The 15,462-nt window shown below is 36.4% G+C and overlaps 1 protein-coding gene across 4 annotated transcripts; it reads left to right on the top strand.

The window, feature by feature from the left end:
- Positions 1-686: 686 nt before the first annotated feature.
- On the top strand, positions 687-15,166 carry LOC104104294 (sister chromatid cohesion protein PDS5 homolog D-like). 4 transcript variants are annotated; one of them, XM_070197626.1, is made up of 17 exons: positions 687-1,546; positions 3,660-3,863; positions 4,058-4,239; positions 4,624-4,750; positions 4,837-4,992; positions 5,113-5,971; positions 6,071-6,189; positions 6,313-6,405; positions 6,580-6,672; positions 6,839-6,931; positions 7,287-7,369; positions 8,478-8,529; positions 8,779-8,865; positions 8,963-9,003; positions 10,595-10,646; positions 14,152-14,189; positions 14,271-15,166. In XM_070197626.1, the coding sequence occupies exons 1-17, from the start codon at positions 1,424-1,426 to the stop codon at positions 14,998-15,000; spliced, it is 3,132 nt and encodes a 1,043-aa protein (XP_070053727.1). In that variant the 5' UTR covers positions 687-1,423; the 3' UTR covers positions 15,001-15,166. The 4 variants fall into 4 exon arrangements, with proteins under 4 accessions (XP_070053727.1, XP_070053726.1, XP_070053725.1 ...); XM_070197625.1 differs by having other exon boundaries at positions 688-984; positions 1,387-1,546; positions 5,113-6,189; XM_070197624.1 differs by having other exon boundaries at positions 688-1,189; positions 1,387-1,546; positions 5,113-6,189.
- The last annotated feature ends 296 nt before the right edge of the window (positions 15,167-15,462 follow it).

Here is a 15,462-nt window from a genome sequence, read left to right as displayed (position 1 = left end):
GTAAGTACATAAATTGCAAATTTGGCGAAATGTCTTCTATTTTCTACGAAGCATGGGATGATAACAACACGATCATTAAATGGTTTGAAGCCTCTAGAGAGATGGCACATTGGCAAGCCGAGTTTGTTATGGCACTTGGACAAGTTGAGGAGGCTGAAAAGCTGGTGAATGCCTCAAAAATTGATTCATTGATTGGTCTTTCCACCTGTTCGTGGAAACATTGCTTACAAGAAGGCAACTGATGTGATGTATATATCCGCGTGAGTAAAATATTTTGCAACCTCCATCAGTAAGTTTATTACGTACTACTCCTATATGTGTGTGTATTTTAAAAATAATTTTGTGAATTTAAACTTGAAGCAGTGATTTTGTTTAGATAGACCCGCCCCCCTAAAATTGTCTCTGAACAGGACCCGAGGCTCTGTTCCCCAACCTTTTTAGACCTTTTAATTTAATATACGTGGGGTCCTCCTAGGTTCCAGGCGGAGACAGAATTGATTTACTCATTTTCCCCTATGGAAAAACTTTTAGCAAGTACTCCTCTATTTTTTTGTTCTGTTTCTCATTTTACTCGCATATTATTTTATTTCAAACGGCAGTAATGGTTTCGATGACATGGACAGCCACTGCATTCCAATACTCAAATCTATATGCAAGACCCGATGCAAATGTGTATTTCTGATATCCAGAGAAAGATAACAGAATAAAATCTAATTTTCTTCTCTGATTAATCCTCCTATAATTGCTAGCTCAAACATTACTTGCAGTTTCACTAAGACATTTAGAAAACATTAACAAAAAGGAATAAAGTTTAAGAGTGATAGTTTCTAATTATTATTATTATTATTATTATTATTATTCTTATTATAGTAATTCTTTTGATCTTTGGTTGTGGCTGTATTTGTTCATAGCAGAAGCGCCAGGAAAATTAGGGAGGAAAAATGAAATTAAACAACCAAAGGGGCAGAGGAGAAGTGAGAAGATGTACAGATTACTGTAATCTAAGCGTAGTATTTACTATACCCTCGGGAGCAAAATTTCAATGAAACCCAACTTTTTAAGAGGGCAAACCAGGAAAATTTATGCGATTAAGACAACCTCAGTCCTACTCACCTACACGTTGAAGTTGTTTTACATCTTCTCAACAGCACAAAAAAGTTAATTTTGTTTTTGAAACGTTGTTGATGTAGTAAGTGGGTTTTGAAAGACTCATTGACAGATGTGTTCCGACTCTGCTGCATGCCTTCCATTTTTCATATAACCCTCTTTTCTCTCTGTCTCTTTCTCTCACTTGTCCTTAGTACTGGCGTCACCTTTTCGGGTCCTATTGCACTTCCGTTTTTACCTTTGCTCTCTGTTGATTTCGTTTGGGTTTCAAAATTGCAGTGCTCTTCTTGTTCTGTATGTGCTGTGAGAAAACGGAATGGGTGCCTTATCTCGTGCTTCTCTTTCTGAAGAGGAACGCAACAAAAGACTTGTTGAAGCTGGGAATGAGCTGCTTCAGCAGCTCCCTTCTTCTAAAGAGGAGCTTCTGGAGAAACTTGATGTGAGACCCTTTTCTTTTCAAATGGCACTGTATTTTTTTTTTATGTAATTTTATTTCCGACCAAGATCAGAGCTTTTGCGTTTTCTTAAATGATGCTTCTATGCAAATGTGCGTTTCTTCAACGCTGCTGTTTTGTTAATAAAAGGTCATGAGATAGTAACTTGTTTAATTTTTTTATTACTGACTTCCTAAACTGATTTGAAATTTGTTTCAGGTAAAAATTTGTTAGTTAATCCTAGGATTAAATGATCCTTTTCTGTGTATGTAGTGGCGATTGGTAATAGTTTACTCCATGAGTCATTGATTGAAGCAGTTGGAATCTTAGGGAGGGGGAGGGGGGAGGCGAGGAGGATGGTTTGCATCGGGTGAAGATTCTGTTAAGCCTCCTAGGGAAAGATCATCTCCTAATAAGATGTATATTTCTTTTTAAAGATATTCGAAGAATTAAAGGCTCCATTTTATGTTTGCTTTGCAAAGCATTGGGGGGGGGGGGGGGTTCAAAGTCTGGATAAAGATGGAGCGATGTGGTAGGTTGACATCCAATGAGTTTCTGAATAGGGCGTGAAGAGCAGATTGGATATATAGGATTCGTGTATAGCTGACCCCTTCTAGTTTGGGATTGAGACATAATTGATTGATATTGTAGGAATTATATGATTGCTTGGAGAAGACCACGTCCAAGAAGTCGTCATGTGATAAACAAGGTGTAAACAGTTTAAGTTTTGTGACTGCATCTCAGCTCTGGGACGAGTTTGTGCTTCACACCTTTAGCATTAATTTTCTCCCGCTATGTATCATCCATTTTGTGCCTCGTGTGGTGTGGGTATTTTTTTTTTTTGAGACGGTAACATATTAGTATAATATAATAAATTGAGATTACACAAAGCAGTGTAGTCCTATATAATTACAAGGAGAGTTGAAGCATGAGTTCCTAAGTCTTAAATATCATAAGTAATCTAAAATCTCATAAATAGACTCAGCTTCTTGTAAGTACTTCTGTTTACACCAAAATAAAATAGGACTAAACAATTCATCTTCAGCTTCTGAATGGAACTTCTGTTATCTTCAAAACATCTCTGGTTTCTCTCTTTCCAGATTGTCCACCAGATGCAAGTTGGGACAATCTTCCATCTCTCTTTGTGTCCTGAAAGGTTACCATCTCTGTTCCAACAAGCTAGAACTTCCTCGATTCTCCTTGGCATGGTCCACCTCGTGTGGGTGTATCTCCTCCTTGAGCAAAAGTTAAGTGGAATTGCAGCGATGTTTAACAAAATCTTTGAATTATCTTATGGTTTCCCTAAATTATTTGTTGCTTTGGATGAAAACCATAGGTTTATGGGATCAGATGTGTATGAACTCATTAGAAGGCTTTGAGATCTCTAAACACCTAATAATTTATGCTTGAACTTTGTGGTGAGCCAGGACAAAGCCAGAAAAGTTGTCAACTTGGCTATTCAAAATAGTACAAGAACATTCTTTCACTTGTAAGCTTGAATCACATGTTGCCTTGTGTAGATTTGGGATAGTGGGGTTAGGTGTTCACCCTAAGGAAGTTTTTAGGCTTGAACAGGAGACAAATGTGATACCTTATCCTTCAATGAATATTATACTATGTTTAATGATTCTTAAGTTTTCTAACTCTTCGTTGTTTGTTTAACATAGCAGCTGAACCTAGGATATCTACAGTTATCAACATGTTCCTCGCATAAAATTAGGGAAGAAGGTTTAGTTTCCGATACAACATGATCCATTTTGAATCTTTTTTAGTGTTAAGGAACTTGGCCAAGCTTTTATCTTGTGCTTATATTAAATTATTTATCACAGAGTAGGATTTTCATTTGGCATTGCTTTTTCACTTTTCCTGGCAGTGTAATTTATTATATGTTCTTATACTTACTGTTGTGTAAAGGACAAAATCAAGTTTCCAGATGGTAAAAGCACGTAAAACTATGGAGCGAGAGAGATATGCTTGACCTTGTGACGTAGTGTAGAACTTTATTTGTTTCTTTATTTTCTGCAAAATCTCATGATTTAGACTTCATCTGTTATACAGAAAAGCGTTTCCAATGTAATTGATGTGGTTCACCATTTGGTTTTGGTACGAAATTTTCAGAATTTAGAGCATCTTCTGTCAACGGTGGAGCAAGTTCCACCTGCATCGGTGCGAGATGCGTTTCAACCTGCAAGGGAAGCACTAGCTGCAGATGGACTTCTACGGCATCCTGACATAGATGTGAAGGTGTCAGTTGCATCTTGCATCAGTGAGATCATGAGAATTACAGCTCCAGATCAACCTTATGATGATCGCATAATTCAGGCAAATACAACTCTTACAGCCTTCTTTGCTTCAATATAAAGTCAGACTTGTTGCCAGTCTCTTTTCTAACTAAGCTGTTTTTCTTTTATCTGATGGTTCAGATTCTGTATATACATTTATGATTTACTTGGTTAGTTGGATGCATGAATAGTATTTAGAATCTCAGTTTAGTTTCTTGCACGATTGCTGGACAGGAATTTTTTGAGCTTTCAGTATTGGCATTTGGGAAATTGTCTTGCATTGATGGTTGTGGTTATTCAAAGGCTGTTTCAATTATCGAAGTTCTTGCTAAGTACCGAACATGCATTCTGATGTTGGATCTCGAGTTAGACGCATTGGTTGTTCAGATGTTTCAACATTTTCTGAATAGCATAAGGTTTGATCTCCAATTATGTTATCCGTTCATAATTTGTCTAAAGGAAGAGGGGATGAATCGGGACGGAGGGAGTAATTGGATATTTCTATCTCAGTGTCACTAATTAATGATAAGTCATGTTTGAATATATATTTTGTACCAATCAAACACTGTTATCACAAATGGGAAGGAGGGAGTATATAACAGAGTTCTAGCATGCATGCGAATATTCACTGTTGTATCTTCATATATTGGATACAGTATAAATGAACTTATATGCTAAGGTACATAGCATGTAAAAAACTACCAGATTATTTATGAAGTTCAAAGACTACCTGTTCCTCATGCCATTCTTTTTTCTGGAAATAGCTGACAACGGATTTTTGTATCTTGCCCCATTTTAAGGCCGGACCACCCTGATCATGTATTCATGGACATCGAGGAAATAATGAGCATGATGATAAAAGAGAGTGACGAAATTTCAATGGAGCTTCTGAACATCCTGATAAGTAGTGTTAAGAAGGAAAACCAGGCATTGCTTCTTCTCTACCACTCCATTCATTTATCTTTGATGCATCTTTCTTATTGAATTTTTAATGAAGTTGTCTTTTGGTTCAGAATGTTTCACCTCGCTCCTATATGCTAGGAGAGAGAGTTCTTCAAATAAGTTCTGTCAAACTTTGTCCATATCTTCCAGAAGTGAGCATTTCCACTGATGATTATTCTGAAGTTGTTGAATTGATATGGAAAGAGGCAACTAAAAGTAAAACTACGGTAGGTCTATCTGATAGGATTGTTCAGTTAAAATATGTGGTATTGATGAAATCATGTTTGGTTATTTGTTCTGGATTTATACTAATGATGTGAATGGTTCCTTCGCTGTGCCCTTGTCAGAATGGTACGAAGTCTCTCCCTAGTTCTAGGCCAGGAGAAATTGATCAATTTGTGGATGGAGCATCAAAATCACGAGTGGAAAATGGTCCTGAAGAGCGTTATCATAAAGCTGCTTGCTTTGATGACGCCTGGCCATCCACGGAAGAAACTTCCAAGTGTCTTCCAGATGCTGACTCTAAAGTTATTTCAGCTGATGACACTGTTGTATTATTTGAGCGATCTGCAGAGGATTTCTTTAAGACACCGGTCAATAATGACTCAAAAGAGCTTACCCGCGGAGCTGGTTATGATAGCAAAGTTGGTCCATCCGTACCTGGATCTTCCAAGTCACCTACAAATGATGACTCTAGTGAGCTTGTTGCACCACATGGTGCACCTGAGAAAGTTACTCCATTCTTAGATCAACCATCTGACTTGCTGGGGAAATATGAACCTGAGCATAAGGAAGATGACGTCGTTCCAGAGATGGATACATCTTTGAAAGGATCACAATGTGGAGATGCAACAAAGCAGCAGAAAAATACAGATTCAAGGACCAATTCTCGACCTGAAAACTTAGGTTTCATACATGCAGCTGAAAAAGATCTAGATTCAGAAGCTACTCAAGCTTCAAGGAAAAGAGGTTGGAAACCTAATTTTTTGAAAAAGCCTGAGGAAGGATATGATCATGTTTGGTTAAGTGGAGAAAGGAGATCAAAAGCCTGTATTCGCTGGAAGGATTATGCGAAAGATACTAAAAAGAGAAGTAGATGTTCACCTAAATGTGCTATCTCCGATGAATTGTACTTGTCATCTGGTGTGGAGAAGAATCCGAAAATGACTATAAAAAGACGCCAAAAGGAGAAAAATGACATAATAGGTCAGAATGATGGTGCACAAATTTCATCAATTTCAGCAAGAAATTTACCCGGAGTTTTAACAAAGAAGAAAGTCTCACAATCTACATTGATTGCTTCAGAAGAATTTGTTGTCTTGGAGGCATTAGAAAAGAAACATGAAAAAGGTGACAAGAAAAATTTACCTGCCAGCTATCGTGATAGAAGACGGCGGTCATCAGTTAAAGAATCAGGAATTGAGGTAGTAAATATAAACAGTTAGCTTCAATTCGCTGAATATGATTTGAAAGTTATGTGAATTTTGGTAAGGTATTTGTTGTGCCCTTAGTTCTTGACTTATTAATACATAAATTGAGTTTTGCAGGCATTGGCTTCTCTCTCGATCACCAGCAAGAGCAACTTTGCCAATACCTCTAAAGGTCAACGTAAGAAGGAGAACTCATCATCACAAGAAGAGGTAAACATTTGTTATCCTTAATTAGAGCTGGCTTATAGTTAACGGTATAGACAACCTTCAATAAGTGATTACTAAAGTGAATGTTCTCGTCTTGGAAGTTATGTGGATTCAAACAAAGTATTTGTCCTACCTCTCAATTTTGGACTTATTATGTACATAAATTGAGTTGTGCAGGCATTGGGTTCTCTCTCAATCACCAAAGAAAGCAACTTTTCCAAAACCTCTAAAGAACAACATAAAAGGAAGAACTCGCCATCACAAGAAGAGGTAAACATTTATTATCACCATCAATTTGACCTGGCTTATAGTTAATGATATTAAACAACCTCGAATAAGTGATTACTAAAGTGAATGTTCTCAATTTGGAAGTTATGTGGATTTAAATAAACTATTTGTTCTACCCCTTTAGTCTTGGATTTATTATGTTGTGCAGACATTGGATTCTGTTTCAATAACCAAGAAAAGGACCTTACCGAAAGCCTCTAAAGAACAACGTAAAAGGAAGAACTTGCCATCACAAGAAGAGGTAAACATTTATTATCACTTATTAGAGCTGGCTTATGGTTAATGATATTAGACAACCTTCAATAAGTGATTACTAAAGTGAATGTTATCAGTTAACGAGGTTATTTATGTGCTGAAACTAGTTTTCCATTGTACTTGTAAAAACAAATCTAGTTTTCCTTTGTAACTGAAGAGAAGACTTTTGACCAATTAGAAATTTGAAGTGCATACAAGCTTCTCCAAGGCATAGAATATCTCTGTATGTGACACGCAAAAATTGTGAGCGGATAGGAAAGTGGGGCATACCTCTCTCATTCTCTGCATTGATTAGTGTTGTTTGCTTTCAAGATTTATGAGCATTTCTATAATCTTCTCAGGATTCTGCGGATAAGGTTGTCAGAGAGCACGGTGAGGAGCTGATTGGCTGCAGAATAAGGGTTTGGTGGCCACTGGATCAAAGGTTTGTGATTTCACTGAATTAATTATTATGCAGTCTAGCTTCTGCTATTCCTGTTAAAAGCTTTTAATGTTTTGCTCTTTCACCGAGTGAGTACAAATTTTTTCATTTGAACAAACTCTGAATGAATCACTCTGTCATAATATTCTGAATATGACTAATGTTTAAGAATCAGCCTCAATTATGTTGTTATGTGCAGAAGGTAGGTAAAATATTTTTAAATGTTAATGATAAGAAATAGATGTCTAGAATGTATAAAGAAATACTGGGATCTGTTTGAATCATGAAGGAAATAGTGACTACATCGAACCCCTAATTAGCTGGACGGGGCAAAGAAGATGGATTAGTATGGGCAATTGTAATATTAAAGTTTCTTGTGGTAAAAATTAAATAAAAGTACTTGTTATAGTCCAGCCATCATAAGGACTTGTGAGCTTCTAAAGTCCTGGCATGAAATTCTAAGTTGACTTGTTTTAGAGAAGGGGAGCCTGGTACACACCTGCATGCTAACAATGTACGACTAAAAGCCGTAAAAGGTTGATTGGACTGATTCGAACTATGCTGTGAGTGATTCCTGTACGCTTTGACTAGTTCCATGGGATACTTGCTGCTTCCCACTAGCACATGTATCGGGTAACTTTTTCCACTAGCACATGTATCGGGTAACTTTTTCCACCATCGCTCGGATGGGAAGAAATCACCTAGTGTTTTTGCCTCCGCTGGGATTTGAACCTTAGACCTCATGGTTCTAAAAAAAGGTTTTCAGTACGGGAATATGTGTTTCAAAATTCAATCTATAGAAGCCTTTCTTAAGGAGTAATATGACAACTTTAAGATGCTAAGCAAATGTATCTTGTTGGTGCTTGGTTCAGTCATTGCGTCTTTGGAGATATGGTAGTATCATTGTGCAAAGGACATTTAATTAAAGATTTGGTAGTATTTTTATGATTCTTTTTTCAGAAAAAATTGTTAGGTCCGTAGATGCAGACTTTTGAGCATTTAGCTGCTTCTTTTTTATCCTCTATTTACTTTGACATATTATTTTGTTTCGTTCTAATGTAGTATATTTTTTAGTTCAAATGTTACATTACATAGAATTCATATTCTGTAGGTTCTATGAAGGACATATCGCCTTGTTTGACCGTTCAGAGAAGAAGCATATGGTAAAGATTTAGTATGTTTTAATAAGACATTATTTGTCTTGTATATTAACTGATGTCAACTGCTATATATAATCATACTCCCTTGGACTTCAGCTGGTTGATGCTCCTCATATGTTAATAGGCTGGGTATCAGTATACATTTTCACAGGCAGAATTATTTCTGAATCTAATTTGGAGTTAATTTGACGAGCAGCTTTTTGTGTGTTGGTAATGTTTTATCATTTATGTTTTTTCTCATGGTATTTTAAGGTGATCTATGATGATGGTGAGGAAGAAACGCTAGATCTTACAAATGAACGCTGGGAACTGGTTGTAGAGGACAATGCATCAGATCCTGTGGGTTCCTACCAGTCTTTTCTTTTCCCTTCTCTTCTCTATTCATCTGTTCTGTACTTGTCTTTAATTGCATAACTTATTGGTGGATGTATTTCAGAGGCGAGAGATTGTTTCTGGTCCCAGTGATTCGTTTGACATGTAAGCTTTCTTCACACAACTTACTCTTTCATGGAAAGTCATTATGGTTATTTAGAATGCTGCTTGTAAAGTTGACATAGGAAAACATTTTGTCCCTATCGTTTCGTGATTACGATAGTGAGAATTGAGGATGCAACTTTTACAGTTGGCATCTCATTGGTTACAACTATGTCTGACTGAGAGTGAAATATTGAGTTAAAACTTAGATCATTGTTACGTGCTGGATAGCTATAGATACTAGAGTGAACCACCTTCATTTAGCTTTTCCTGTACTTCTTGGCGCCCTTTCATTTTCCTCTCAGTACATTGAATCTAAATTCAACAATCCAATTTTATTGTAGTTGTCTTGCATAGACATGGATTTACCTGCAAGTCTCTCACTGAAAATGTCACATCCTTTTATTTTCCTTCTTTTTTTTTTTTTTTAAGCAAAACTTCTCGATAGGTTGGATATCCAAACTTTATACATTTGCCTTCCTTTCCCTATTTCACTAGTTTGCTTCTCTTGCTGTGCTATTGGTGTCCTCATTTTCAGGTAAGCTACCCCTACACATCTATCTTCACCCTTGGTTGGAAGTGTATGTTATATGCTTTAATGTTATATGTTAAATGCATGCATCAGAATAGTGATGGTTGTGTCCAACCATAAACCGTGTTCAAATCTTCTTGCGAAGGTGGATTCTTAAGTAATGCATCCATCACTGAAAGTATCCTAGCAAGCTTCGGAGCTAAAAGTGATGCCCTTAAATGTCCAACCTGTTATAATAGAGCCTTTCAGCCATTTACTTAATAGAATCATGTTAAAATCTTTCTTTTGTCTCTGCCCTTTCAACAGAATGAGATCTTTCCTTACTTCTTTTTCCCTTAAAAACGAAACATTCTTTTTTGTCTCCTGCCTTCTTTAATTTAATTACAGAATTACTGACATACACCCTTCCTAATTTTTTAAGAAAACAAAAAACCTGAAAGGTTACTTCGTTTTCCAGATAATTAAACTTATCAAGTGAAGTTCCAGATAATAACAGTGTCTTTCTAGTTTTTTGTGGATAGGCAATTTCTTTCTAGTATATTTGGGATTTAAACAAGATATAAGACTTTTTTAGAATTTATTCGGAATGTACATGCTAAAATGAAAGAAACTAAAAGTCAAGCACTGCTTTAGTATATATTTGATAAGTTGCTGTATGTGAATAATAAACAACAGAATAATGTTATGTTTGTGGCGAAGTTTTTCTGTTGTTGTCCATTTTGAAGTATTAATAAACTTCTGAAATAAACCCCAGTAAAGGTAGAATGTGAATGAACTTTTCTTGGGTGTTCAATGTGTTTACCGATTGCATTCTATGTTATTTGTACAGAGGTGCAGATTTCCATTAAATTCTTTTTAAAGGACTAGACCAACTACTGGGACACACTGTAGTAATGCAAAAATACAGTCGATAGGAGTACTATTTTTTCTTATGAACTAGGATAAGATACTATGTTGCATTTTGAAGTTTAAAACTTTCACGTTATATTCTTCACAGCTCTTGCTTTCTCAAATATGCGTGAAACAAGTTAATGGTTGATAACATAAGTTGTTAATGTGCAGGCGCCTTGGTTGCATCATTGATTCATATCGTCATTTAAGGAAAAAGAAGAAGGTGAGAGTACTTTTGTGGAAGATTTCTGCCTGTGAGCTACACATATTTTTGTTCAGATCTCTTTCTAAGATTACATTACTCTATTTATTTTTTATTGTTTTCATATTTCATCATCAAATTTTGTATCAGATAAGTTGATTGAAGAAATTTTATTTAATTAATAAAATTTCCTCTCTTTTTTTGTCACATTGAAAGAATTTGATTGGAACAAGCAACATTTTATGTTTATACTGCAAAGCTTACCTAGTTGTAGTTACCACATCTCCTTTTACACAATACCTTTTGTTTCTCTGGTGGTATAAGCGCATAACTGAATTTATTATGTGTCATTGATGGAGTGCAATTCTCTTGGTGTAAAAGTTTTTCTGTTTTCTTGGTTGGAGGTCAGCAAAGGCCTGCTAGGCTTCTGAGATAACTTCTGTCTTGAGTTGCATTTGATCAATGACAGTTATTTTTTGATTGGTGATCAATAGTAATTTAAATCTCCAACTTCCTCTATGTTTACCTTGGTAAAAGCTGAAAGGGCCTCATTCTTATTCCTTTACCATACTTGGGTCTTGAGAAAAATAGTTCATGGTTCTGCCGTTTTCTTTAGCCTTTCTTATGTGAATATATAGCAAACTCGAAACCAAAATAGGCAGAAGGTTCTTTATATACTACAAATCACACTATTGATCAAACTCTTAGATCCCGGGGAGAAAAGATTATAATGACACTCATCTCTTTCTGTTTCTCTGTTGAGCTTTCAAGCTCATGCTCTGCTTCATCTCAGCCGTCCATGTTTTCTCTACAACTACAATAACAACTACAATAACAACTGTGCTTCAATTTTAAGTTGGCTATATGGATCCTCACTATCCATTTCACTCCATTTGGACCCACTTAATCTAATACTCGATTTGGGTTATCACAGATATTCAATAACTTGGGATTCTCTAGATTCAGAGATTCTCTACAGTTTCGACTCACATACACATCTCAAAACAGACTAAAAAGACTCCTATCAAACATTACACTGCATACTGTCATGACTAAGTTGTGTTTCCTCTTGTATTTCTTACAATTTCCACTATAGTAATGTCCTTTACTCATCTGATCCCAAAAGACACCCATTGTCCATATTTCCTTAATTTCTCCCTTGCCGATTATCTTTAAAGCAGATATATGGTCCATTTGTGAATGATCGTTAATGATGATCCAAGGAGCATTGAATGCTTGTCATATACGTTAGCTTGGCCAAGATGCTGTATTGTGCTGCCTTGTATGACAGCGAAGAGATATGAAAGAATGTACAACTTTTCACACCTCTTCCCTCTTGGCTGCTAGATCCCCAAATAACGTTCCATTTAGATGATTCCTGGATCATTAACCATGTAATACCTTCTTATGGTTGGTCAGTAGTGCTATTATTGTTCTCTACTGCATTTCCATCTTTAGTCTATGTGCCTTTTCATTCCTAGTAAGGGTGATGACATGTCATGTTGCTGAGCGGTGCGATTCAACAATTATTTTATTTTCACTAAAATCCATTTACCTCTTTGGGGAAGTTGTCATACCTTCAAATGCATTAACATGTTTCCATAACAAAGCTTCCTCTTTGATCGTCCAAACCCAACGAGATTTTCCTGCAATTTCTTTAACCCTGTATTTTAACATCCAACTTTTTCCCTTTTAGTGAAATCAGTGAAATCACGGGAAGACCGCCCTAGCTGTCAAATGCACTAGCATTTTCCTATCTGATAAGACTATCGTTCATAAATTCCGATTCAAATTATTGTCCCTCATTTTGTAGTTCTCTTCATGCTATAGGGTTATTAAAGTACTTATTTTTAATCTTTGAGTTCAAGTAAAAATGTAGAGATTAAAAAAATCAGCGACAGTTCTCATTTGCTACTGGATAATGTTAGGTTATAGTGTTCTTATGACAAATTTCACGGAAAAGAGGCAGAAAAGTTTCCTTTATATAATGTCGAGGGAGAGGCAGAAAAAGTTATTTAACGTTGACAGAGAGGCAGAAAAGTGTCTTCATATAATGTTAAGGGGAGGGGCAGAAAAAGCTGTCCTTGTGTCACTGATGCAATAGACGGTCTGCTCATGGGATTCTTAAGAGTTATGGAATAAGCAATCAGTGGCTGTTTTTAGTTGGAACTTGTTCCACCACTGCACTCAACAATTTAACTGTGGCAGTTCAATTTGTAAGTATTAATTAGCTTAGTTTCCAATTCATTCCCATCTAATCTTATGGATAGGTCATTTTATATCCATCCTTTGACTTAAACTAGAGTTAAGACAATCTAATTGTGCGTGCCTTTAACGCTTCAGGAAATAGTCTTTGAGGTTCTCTAAGGATAAAGAGAGAAAATTAAACCGTGGAAGTTCAATTTGTGGGTGTCAATCAGCTTACTTTCCTATTCAGTTCAAGCATCTAATGAAGGGGTCTAGTTATGGTTATCTTGGCTTTAACTTGAGTTAACACAACATAGTCGTACGTGGCTTTACTATGATTAACAGAATGCTTCAACAAACAATCTTTGAGGTTCTCTTAAGATAAAGGAGAAAATTCAAGTCGGGGCAGAGTTTGCTGCTAGTCCACATTAGTTTACGATTTCGTATACTCCCATGGCTTAAATTAGAGTTTGATACAACCTTTGATATTTGTAATGAGAATTTAGAGTTCAAAAGCTCTTAGATTATTTACGCACGTTTAGACATAGATAAAGACATTCCATGGGTACATCGCATTCTGAGACATGTTCATGCTCAAGTGATGCTATTGTCCAATGTATCAAACAATATTTGACATTTTGCCTTAGGATGTACAGACCTTAGATATCAATGTTCTTAAAGGCTCGACTAAGGCACCCTTAAACCCTGAAACTTGATGACACCCAGGTTGTGCGCTTCGCCTCGCTTAATTGGCGCTACTGTCGATTTCTAGATAGTAGATTCTTTTCATACTGAGGTCGAGATTGTAGGCCCCTGTGTATACACTTCTTCCACATCGGGATGAGAAGGAGCCCTCTATGGTAGGCGCCAAGCGGCAAGCGTGCCCCTCTCATCAATGAACTATGTCTTTAAAAGCACGACGCTAGACAATGAATTTAGTTGACAAAGTTATACACTAAGTGTTAATAAAATGCTATGACTAAACTTTTAATGATTAGGAAAAGATAATTGGAAATTTAGTATAAGAAATCTACGCACTAAAAAGTTAAATCATCTTGTCATCTCAATAAAAAATAATGGTTTTTTAACTTGATTGACATGATTTTCATTTTACTTCAAATATATGGCTTAATTATTGTTTTTTTCATTCTTTTGTCAAAATATTTATTGTTTGTGTCTATAGTTACATCTTCTTGCATTACTTGTATATATTTCACTGTTTTCAGTAGCGCTTTTCTTCGTTAAAACCTACGCTTTAATTGTGCATTGCTCTAAAAGCCCCAATTGACTTTGGCGGTTTTCTGCACTTTCCACTTTTGACTACTTGAAAAATTGGCAGGGGAAAGCAACTGATGATCTGACTCCTCGTCCAACAAAGTAAGTTATTTATATGGCATTTAACCCCCTCTGCATAATAATTAATGGAATTGGAGCTGAATGAAGTATTTCTATATTAAGGACCATGCAACGTGATTTAACTCAAAAAGGAATGCACCAAATTAAAAGGATCAAAGTTGAAGTTTCAGAATCTGAGATAGAGGGAAATCCAATGAGCTTGACAACACCTAGAAAGGTTTCCCCAGGTTCTCCTATCGAAGATGGTGATGAATGCTGTGAATTGGTTGATGTGCATGGCTATAAAGTAAAAGTGAGCAGTGCTCCTACACTTGCTGCCATTTTTAGCAAGTATGGTGACATTACAGCCAACTGTCAGTATAAATCACCGACTGTCAAAGCTTCCCTTCTTGAGGTGGTTAGTGATGTTGTCAGGCGGCTGAAAACCAGTGATATTGATACTAATTTTTCTGCCATTCAAGATATGAAATCTGTAGTCTCTGATGCTGCAGATGCAAAGCTTGATGTTTCTTGGCTGCAGCAGTATCTTGAGGAGATATCCGAAGAGGAAGATGTGAAGAAAAAGTCTTCCAATCTAATGGAGTTAAGGGTGACTACAATGCTTGCCACTAAAGCAGCTAAAAAGGACTTGGTAGAAAGGAATGGGGAGGTCTTAGCAGCAGAGAAACGGCTCAAAAAGGCTGAAAGGCGCTTGCAAGAGGCGCAAAGCCGAGCAGGAGAGGCAGAAAGGTTTGTCAAAGTATTTGAAATACTGGGTGAAAAGGTTCAGCAGGACATCGAGCAGTGTAAGGATGCACTATATTGGCAGAGTAGGTCGAATGACCTTCTGTAGCCTGCATGAAGCTGGGAAGATGGCAGATGGTTGAGACTTGTTTTGTACATGATGGTGACATTTATCTCATTGCAAACTTTCGCATTTTGTGCAGTTTCAAGTTTGTCATAAAACAAAAAACTGGACTTGGTTTTTGTATGTAATGCGATATGTGCATGATTGGAAATGATTATTAGGTTACTGTGTACCTAAGTTGCTCCGACACGGCAATTTAGGTGCTGCACCCGTGTAGACACGACTCTAGTATGGGTGTGGGTATGAGATCCGTATCGGATCTGGTCAAACAATTTTGGGTACTTTGACCACGACGGACGGAAAAATCTCGAGACGAGATACAATTTGATTCCCAAAAACAGAATCAAAACTAAGGTAAATTTGAATATAATAATATACCTTATCTAGAAAATCAATCCTTTACTTGAAAATAAAAAATACGTAAGTAATTCACAAAATTTCTCATAA

Source organism: Nicotiana tomentosiformis, chromosome 3 (assembly GCF_000390325.3).
Source record: "Nicotiana tomentosiformis chromosome 3, ASM39032v3, whole genome shotgun sequence".
NCBI lineage: Eukaryota > Viridiplantae > Streptophyta > Magnoliopsida > Solanales > Solanaceae > Nicotiana > Nicotiana tomentosiformis.
This window is presented reverse-complemented; position numbering and strand designations above follow the sequence as displayed.

Coding starts and splice junctions, on each gene's coding strand:
- LOC104104294 (XM_070197625.1), top strand. CDS start 1,424: ATGGGTGCCTTATCTCGTGCTTCTCTTTCTGAAGAGGAACGCAACAAA. Junction 6,190..6,312: donor TTAAAGAATCAGGAATTGAG/GTAGTAAATATA, acceptor TGAGTTTTGCAG/GCATTGGCTTCTCTCTCGAT. Junction 6,406..6,579: donor ACTCATCATCACAAGAAGAG/GTAAACATTTGT, acceptor TGAGTTGTGCAG/GCATTGGGTTCTCTCTCAAT.